Raw genomic sequence first — 9086 nt, 5'->3', positions numbered from 1 at the left:
CCCAGGTAATCCTGGCAAGTGCCCTACACCCACATGCTGCAGAAGAAGGTGGAAGCCTCACAAGGTCCCTGCCAATCTGACTTGGGGGAAAATTCCTCCCCCCTGTCCCCACATATGGCCATCACCGGGACCCAGAGCATGTGCACAAGAACTACCAGACAAGTGCCTGACAAAGGGAGAACGCTTGGTACCAGCTCAGATCCCTGCCCACTAGCCTGTCTCCAGCCCTGATGTGTCAGAGGAGGGAGATTAAAACAAACCCCTCCCAGAATACATGGGGAGGTTGTGGGGGAGGGAATCCCTTCCTGAGCCCTGCCGGTGGCTGGCTGAAACCCTGGGGCACATGCTATTAGGAACATAAGACCCAGGGGTGCTGAGTCCTGCTCCCCACCATCTCCAGCAACCCCATCACACAACTGCCCTCATCAGTGTGTCCAGCTCCCTCTTAAAACCAACTTGTCTCAGCTCCTGTGGCCTCCCTCCACCCCCAGTCTCCCTTCAGTTATCCTGCTGCTCACCCCTAATCCCAGCCCTTCTCCTCCAGTCTTCCTCCCTGACCCCATAGGATACCCAACAGGGGGCATTACACCCTCCTCCTCCTGCCACCATCCAGCCCTATCTGCATCCCGAATTCCCTTCAGCGGGCATCTGACTGGGGGGCAGGGGGCTTAGCCGCTCCCTCCCCCATGCTGTACGTGGGCTCCAGGCCAGGCTGCAGACCTGACAGGAGCCAGCCACGCCCCACTCATGTGGCAGCCGGCCAGGGAACACTCTGGGATGGGGCCCGGCCCCACCACCTCCTGCCCTGGCTCCAAGTCACTGGCAGGAAGGAGCTGGGGGCAGAAGGGGGCAGACTGGAACTTTAGGGCTGGGGTTGAGAGTGCATCTCAACCTAGGCCCACGGTGGCTGCTCGGGGTGGGGGTGGGGGGGCTTTGCCCCAGGGGGTTAGGAATTGAGGTGCTAACCCCCCCAAACACAACCCATTCCCACCCCCATCTCTGCCTTATAGACACACAAGCCTCCCATCCCCCCAACAGCCCTTACACACCACACATCCATTTCAACACATACCACCTCACACCCACCCCTGCCTAATAGACCGTGCCCCCCCACTACCTCCTCCATGTACTGGGGTGCCCTGGGAATGGCTATCCATCGCCATCTGCTGGCCAATGCTGTGCGAGCTGCACCCAGAGCCCCTGTCTCCTGTTCTGTGGCATCTGTGGATCAGAGCTCAGCAGCAGGATCTCTCCACCGCTCTGGATCCCATCCCCTGGGTTTGCGTTGGAGCGCGTTCAGGGATTGGAGTCCTTTTTCCATTAGCCAAAGGACTGGGCTCATGATCCTGGCAGTGCCTCACCCCAAAGCACTTTCTACAGTCCCTCAATCCCACTGCTGGCCTCGGCAGAGAATCGTTACCCTTTGGATCTACCGGGAGCTGAAGGCGGGAAGCCACTGCCTGTGTCTGTTGTATTATAAACAGGGGGAAATAAAAATATTCCAGAAGAGACCTTTGGATCCATCCCCACAACCCAGTTAGGGAGAGAACCCAGGAGTCCTGATTCCCAGCCTTCCCCCCTCCCTCCGCTCTAACCACTGGATCCCACTCCTCTTCCAGAGTTAGGGATAGAGCCCAGATGTCCTGATTCTCCCTGCACTGACTACTGAGCCCCACTGACGGCCTACAGCTGGGAACAGAATCCACCAGGAGTCCTGCCTCTCAGCCCTTGGTCTGGTGGCTGGAGAGTGGGGAGCTGAGATTCAGGACTGCCTGCATCCTGTTGCCAGTTCTGTTGCTGACATGCTTTGTGACCTTCAGCCTTCTGTGTCTCAATTTCCCCATCTGTCCAAGGGGAGGGGTGGTCATTACCCCAGCAGCTGGTTTAATGAGGGAAGTGCTTTGGGTTAGAGTTGGCTGGATCCTTTTGCTAACACAGCTCTTCCCAGCCGGCCCATGAAACAAATGAGGAAGTCACGCTCCCTCCTTCCACAATCCTTCCCCTGCTCCCTGGAGCTGCCATGGAGACAGGAGAGAGAGAGCCACTCCAATGGGACGGATGTGGAGGGCTCCGGCTGGGGACAATCCAGGCCCCCGGCCAAGACTGGGGCGGGGGCTGGAGGAGACTCTTCCCTGTAGAGAAGAGACTTGGTGGAGCAAGGATCTAGGGCAAGCGGCAGCCCCAGGCTGAGCAGCAGGTGAGGGGAGGGGGCCTGGATGAGGAGAGGCAGGAGGTGGGAAGGAAAGGGTTCGAGGTTCTCTGGGGCTGTTCCCAGGGCCGGAGAGCGGGGCCAGACCCCCTGCTGCCGGGCAGGATCGGGCCTGAGCGGGTGGGGAGGCTGCTGGGTATGAGTAAGGGGCTCCCCCTGGGATTGGTGTGGGGCAGGGAGCGGTTAGCAGAGCTGAGGGGCAATAAAGAACTCAGTTAGTTGCAGGGAGAGAAAACTTTGTTCTCTTCTGGGTCATGGGCCATTCCTCTCCCTCTTTCTCTCTCCTTCTTCCAGTCTCTCTCTCTCGTTCCCTTTTCTCCCCCCAAAAAACATCCCTGGACTAACCCCAAAGGGGGCCAGAGCCAAAGCCAGCTGTTCAAGAGGGTGTCCCACGGCGACAGGGATCCGGCCCCATGGAGACGGAGATCTGGTTCTGTTTCCGCAGCAGTGGGGAGGGGATGAGCTACTTCTGTAGCTGGGAGGAGGTACCTGCACCACCCTGGGTGCTGGGAAAGGTTTTGGAGGGGGGAGGGTGTTGGTGAAAATCCAGCTGGTAGGAGCAGCTGGCTGGTTGGGGAAACCGATCCTATTCAGAGCACTGGAAGTGCCAGGGATCCGAGCTGGTTTACATGCCTTGCCCCAGGTAAGCAGGTGGCCAAGGGCAGCTGTGTGGTTAGCGCATTGGCCTGTGGTTCTGGAGTCCTGGCTCTGCCAGCCACTCCCTGTGTGAGGCTGGACACATCATGGCATCGCTCTGGGCTGCCCGTGGTGAGACAGGTGTGGGGATTCGTCCCCTGGCTGGGACATTGTCAACTCTTTCTGATGAGAAGGCAAAGAATTGTTAGAATTGCATTTAATTCTCTCACCCCAACTGCGCTTCATATGGTTTGGAACAATAACCGTCCCAGCAACAGTCCTGACACTCAGCCCCTGCTGCTGTAACCGTCAGACCCCACTCCCCTGCCAGAGCTGGGGAGAGAGCCCAGGAGTCCTGACTCTAGGCCACACCACTCCATTTAAGATCTAGCCTTTCGGATGTCAGTGGTTCACTCTACCGGCATGAGATCAGGGTGGATCTGAGCAGGGTGGAGGGAAATCAGGGGACGAAGTGAGCGACGTCCTTCGTGGGAGGAGAGGAGAAGGCTCGTAAGTCTAGGGCCTACATCCATTGGTCCTTCTCAGCCCTGCTAGGGAGGGATGGGGTGTGCATGAGCTCAGACTCTGGGAGGTGAAATACCTTCCTCCATTGGCGCCTGATGCTGGCTTGGGCTCCCAAGAGACGAGATGCCTGGATTCAGGTGCCCCACGTGAGAGGGGGCTGGTTCTGCCAGGAGGAGCTGGGCACTTTGCACATCCACCTCCTGTGAACAGAGCAGTGATTCATACGCAGAGCCAGGACTGAACCTCTTGCCCGACAGCATCGCAAAGCCAGGCAGCTGCCTCATAAGCTAAGGGAGCCGCTCCCAGAGCCAGCAGCAGCAGTAAGTCCTTTATCCCCTTGGTGAGAGCAGTCATGGGAAGGTGCTAGGCCCTCGCTGAGACACAAAGTCAGGGCACCACTCCATAGGCAGAGTGCAACATTTAACCCCTCCTCTGCTACATCATTTCAGTGCTGGTTCCCCTCCTCTCGCCCACTCCTGTGCATTCAAACTGCAGGGCAGCCCTTCTGCCAAGTTTCTCCCTCTCTCTGTTGGGCAGGATCCTGTGGGGAGGTGGCAGAGCAAAGGGCTACAGTGGCAAGATGGTTATTAAGGGGATCACCTGGTCCAGAGCTCTGAATCTACCAACCCCAGGAGTGGGTGGCCAGAGGGACTGCAGGCTGGCACTGCTACACCCCTGCTTTTAAACAGGCCCTTGGAGGACCCCTTCAGTGTGGCAGAGCCCCCATGGGGTCCCACTCTTCCTTTAGGTTAGCCCACGCAACCTCCCCGTCTCTGAGACTGAGCCCCTGGGCTCCAGCCGTACTGCTTCACCCCATGGAGCTTTGCCCAGAGAGTCCAACTGGGACATATGCCGGGCCAGAGACTTGCTCACTCCTCAGGGCCCAACACACCCTGGGAAAGATTTGCAGTGACACCAAGCAGCCTTTACAAACAGTCGGGTCTATTACTCAGCCAGAACACAGCATGGGAAGTCCTTAGGTGAGCACAGAGAAGCAAAGGTTAAGACGTATCCACCTTGCCAAGCCAGCACCCCACCCAGCCAAGCAGCCGTGGGCTCCATTTCAGGCTCTCTCTCTGTCAGACCCAGGTGAGAGCCCTGGCTACAGCACTTTCCCTGCCACCTCACCCCTTTCCCTTTGTTCTTGAGCTGGGGCCTTGGACTGGGAAGTGGAGAAGTGGGGAACTCCCTCTGGTTGCTAGCTGTGGACGTGCTGGCCGCTGGGGTTCCCACTGTCTTTTTGGTTTCCAGCCAGTCCTTCAATGAGCCATTCAGTCCACCCCAGACAGCAAGGTGAGACACATGCCTCAGGGCTCGTGTCCTGGCCCTTTCCCCCACTGGTTTGCGATGCAAAGTATGGAGGAAAACTGAGACACACACAGCAAAAAATTCCCACTTCATCACAGGGCCCCAGCTGAGCTCAGGGTTCTCAGCTTCTTTGACCAGCAGGCCCTCAAATGTCTCCTAGAAGACAGAGGCAAGAGGAGAAGGGTGGAACCTCATCACTGAGCAAACATGGAAGCAGCACATGTGCCGGCCCTTTTGCGGGGTGGCAAAAGGGCAGGGGACCCTGGGGAATGCCCAGCACCCACCCCTCATGTCTCTTCACTATCTTAGAACCTCCACATTCAAGGCTTTCTATGCCATTAACTGTTTCTCTGTTAGGTGTATTATGGTAGCACTTAGAGGCTCCATTGTGCCAGGTGCTGCACAGACACACAGTGAGAGACAGTCCCTGTCCCAGCTGAGATCAGGGCCCCTTTGCAGGGTGCTGCACAGATACCCAGTCAGAGACAGTCCCTAGTCCAAAGAGCTCACAGATTAAATAGGCAAAGGAAGGATCATTATCCCATTCTACAGATGGAGAAACTGAGGCACAGGGAGACGAAGTGATGTGACCAAGATCCTAGAGGGAGTCTGTGGCAGAGCCAGGATCTCCCAAGGACCAACCCAGGCTCAGAACACCTCTAAGCCACTGACCCTTATCCTTTCCCTCCCCCCAGCCATGTTTTCCCTGACGGAAGTGGCCTGCCTGAGTGACGGCCGGGCCCCGTTCAGTACTCTGAAGCCCTGGTGGGACGTTTTCACCGACTACTTGGTCCTGGCAATGTTGGCCATCTCCATCATCGCAGGGACATTGCTGATCTCCACAGATCAGGTGGTGTGCCTGCCTGTCGGCAGGACCAGCATGGCTGCAAGTGGGTCCCCAGCTCCCAGACCTGCCTTAGGGCCTCTGGGTGGCCCAGAACCTGACGCTACTCCGGTCGGCACCAGGAGGAAACTTCCTGCTGCCCACAGTGGACACCCAACCAACCTTGACTACCAGCAGTACCTGTACATTGGCCAGGTCTGCTACCACCAGGCGCTGCCGTGGCACTCCCCATACCTGGCCCTCCTGAACGCGCTGCTCTTGATGGTCTGTAACAACTTCTGGTTCATATACCCCAAGACCTCCTCCAGGATCGAGCTGTTCCTCTCCATCCTCCGGAAGTGCTTCCACTCACCATGGACAACCAAGGCTCTCTCGGAGACAGCCTGCCAGCCCTCGGAAGGCAAGCTTGGCCGGATGAAACCCTGCTGTGCCCAGATCTCTCAGGTTGGCGCTGGCTCTCAGGCGGAGCAGGCATCCTCCTTCCCTAGCGCCACCATCCTGGACCGGAAGGACAGGGAGCAGGCCAAGGCACTCTTTGAGAAGATCCGCACCTTCCGGGTGCACACTGAAGCTGCCAGCCTCCTCTACTGGGTCTACGTGGGGCAGACGGTGTTCAAGGTGGCAAAGTTCTTGGCCGTGCTGGGCTACGCCTCCAGCTCTGCCGGCACCATTGCTTTCAGGCACATGTGCCGGCCGGGCCTGGAGGACCTTGCTGGCCACGCCACCTTCTCCTGCACCCACAGCCTGGCCTACATCCTGCAGAAGCTGCTGCTGAGCTACCTGGCCCTGGTGCTGCTCAGTGGGCTGGTGGGGGTCTACACCCTCTACTGGCTCCTCCGGAGGCCGCTCAGGGAGTATTCCTTTGGGCGAGCCAGCGAGGAGAGCAACTTCAGGTCTGTCCCCAATGTCTGCAATGACTTGGCCTTCCTGCTGCACATGGCTGACCAGTATGACCCGCTCTGCTCCAAGAGGATTGCCATCTTCCTCTCCACCATCAGCGAGAGCCAACTGCTGGAGATCGGACAGGAGCACCGCAGGGACTATGGGGAGCTGCGGCGGCAGGTGGGGAGGGACGGCTTGGGGCCGGCTGGAGCTGAGGCTCTGTGCCCTTCCGGCTCTGCCCCAGGCTGTCTATCAGAAGGCAGACCTGGAAGTGCTGTGGCTGGAGTGCGTGGTGGAGGTGAAGCTCTCTGCCAAGGTGGTCCAGATGGGGGTGCTGTCTGAGCTGCAGCTGTACTGCTGCCCAGCCATGATGGAGCCCATGGCTTTGGCTTTCCTGCAGGAACGGCTCAGGGGGCTGCACGTCCAATTCACTGACATCACCAAGATCCCCTCCTGGCTTTACTCCTTGAAGAACTTGCGCCAGCTGCATCTCTCCAGTCACCTCTGCTCCAACGTGCTGGCCCTGGAGGCTCTCTTGGAGCTCCGGAGCCTGGAGATTTTGCTGCTCCAGACCAAGCTGACCAAGCTTCCTTGCTCTATGTCCACCCACCTCCGCCATCTCTGCATCCAGAACGACGGGACCAAGCTGGAGGCATTGGGGGGTCCTGAAGAGGACAAGCATCCTCCAGCAGCTGGAGCTGCTCTGCTGCCAGCTGGAGAGGATCCCACCGATGGTCTGGCACGTAACCGGCCTGCGGAGGCTGGGTCTGCATTTCAGTGGCATCCGCAGCCTTGAGGAGGGGACTGGCTTCCAGCATCTGGCACAGCTCACCTGCCTGAAGCTGTCGCACAACCGCATCGCCACCCTGTCCGCTTCCACTGGGGCAGCGGGCAGCCTGGAGGAGCTGGTGCTATCCCACAACGAGCTGGAGTCTCTGCCCCATGCCTTGTTCACCCTGAAGAGACTCAGGCACCTGGACCTCAGCCACAACCTCCTTCGTCTCCTTCCTGCGGAGACTGGCCAGCTGGGGACGCTGCAGCACCTCTCCATCACCGGCAACAGGATCAGGGCATTGCCCAGCCAGCTCTTTGCCTGTCTGGAGCTAACATCTTTGCAGCTGGCGGACAACGCTTTGACCACGGTGCTGGCTGAGATTGGGAGGTTAGTGCTACTCTCCAGGCTGGAGCTGACAGGGAGCCCCTTGGAGTCACTCCCACTTAAGCTAGGCTGCTGCTCCCTGCTTAAGCAGACTGGGCTGAGTGTGGACAACACCCTCTTCGAGACCCTGCCGTCTCACGTGAAGCAGGTGCTCGCCACACCCGTCTCTGCTCTCTCCCCTGTGAGGCCTTTGGCTGCTCCAGCAACGTCCCTGGGGGGTGGACAGCTGGGGAGCCTGTTATGTGGCTGGTCTGTAGCTCCGGGGCACAGGGAGGAGATCTTGGTTAGCAGCAGCAAGTGGACAGAGCCCAGGCACCGGGTCTCCGGAGACCTTGCTGGTCATGGAGCCCCCTTGTCCAGGTGGCTGCATCTGTACCAAGTATAGCACCTGCTGCATCATAACCACAGAGCAAAATCTAGCCCCCACCCGAGTAGGGCAACCCTGGCTCATGCTCCTTGCTCACAAAGGGGCTTGGGTGCAGCTGAATCTGGGGTGGCAACTGAAGGGGGGCAGCCCAGGCTGGGGGGATGGGCTCTCCCTGCACAGCCCAGCTCCATGGTGTCTCCCTGGACAACCGGGCTTAGGAGAAAGCTGCCCTGTGGATCCATAGCCTGTTACACCTGCAGAACCAGGAGATCTGCTGTGGAGGGGCTACAGGGCCACCCTATGGCCTAGAGGAGGAACGACACCTTCCCCAAAATACCCAGTGCTTCCCCCCTGGATATGAGGCAACAAGGAGGATATGACCCAAGTCAGCACAGATAAGCTCCTTACCTCCTCTCACGCCATGGGACACTGGGCCAGAGGGGGCTCCATTAATCAGTGTGGACACCAGCCCCTTGAAATCCTCACATGAAACACTGGAATAGCCAGACTGGATTGCAGCAGGGGGCGCATCTAGCCCAGACTCCTACAGTGGCCGACACCAGCGACTTCAGAAGAAGGTGGAAGGAGGCACCCAGTGGACAGCAATGGAGTAACCTGGACCCAGGGGAAGATTCCTCCTAGCCCCCAACAGCCCATGCCCTGGAGCAGCAAATCTGTCCCTAAACTCCACTGTGTTGTAGTATTTGCTATTCTAACTCTGGACGTTTCCGTTACCCGTGGAAACATCCAAACCTGCATTGTTCCTGGCTTCAGTGGTACCTTGTGGCAGTGAGTTCCACTGGCTTATTAGGGAGCAGCAAGAGCGTAGAGCCCCACAAGGCACACATTTCAAATGCAAGGGAGAGGGGGACGAGGACAAGGGAGGGAATCTCTCAGCCAACCTAAAAACAAAACGAGTCATGTGTCCGTGCACCATTTCTCCGATGCGGCCACCGTGGCCGCCTGTGGCCACCAGGGGGTTTCCCTGCGGCCACGGCAGTTTTCTGTGCAGCATCAGTCCCTCCCTGTCCGCCCTGTTGCTCCGGCATGTGCTGCCTCTCTGGAGACACAGGGGGGACACACAACGCTTAAGGAGCAGGTGAGGCGGCGGCAGCGGGCGGGGGGGGGGTGACGAGGCCAGTGGCGGGTGGGGGGC

General features: G+C 58.7%; 1 protein-coding gene across 1 annotated transcript; it reads left to right on the top strand.

Annotated features, from left to right (window-relative positions):
* Window positions 1–2086: 2086 nt before the first annotated feature.
* Window positions 2087–9086, top strand: LOC102932093 (volume-regulated anion channel subunit LRRC8D-like). The gene is given in 4 exon segments (XM_027831371.3): window positions 2087–2197; window positions 5374–6596; window positions 6598–7062; window positions 7064–9086. Coding segments are annotated over 3 exon segments (2571 nt in total). The 5' UTR covers window positions 2087–2197; window positions 5374–5375; the 3' UTR covers window positions 7949–9086.

Source organism: Chelonia mydas, chromosome 20, assembly GCF_015237465.2.
Source record: "Chelonia mydas isolate rCheMyd1 chromosome 20, rCheMyd1.pri.v2, whole genome shotgun sequence".
In the NCBI taxonomy this organism is placed as follows: domain Eukaryota; kingdom Metazoa; phylum Chordata; order Testudines; family Cheloniidae; genus Chelonia; species Chelonia mydas.
The sequence above is the reverse complement of the archived record's forward strand: the minus strand, read 5'-3'. Positions and strand labels throughout refer to the sequence as shown.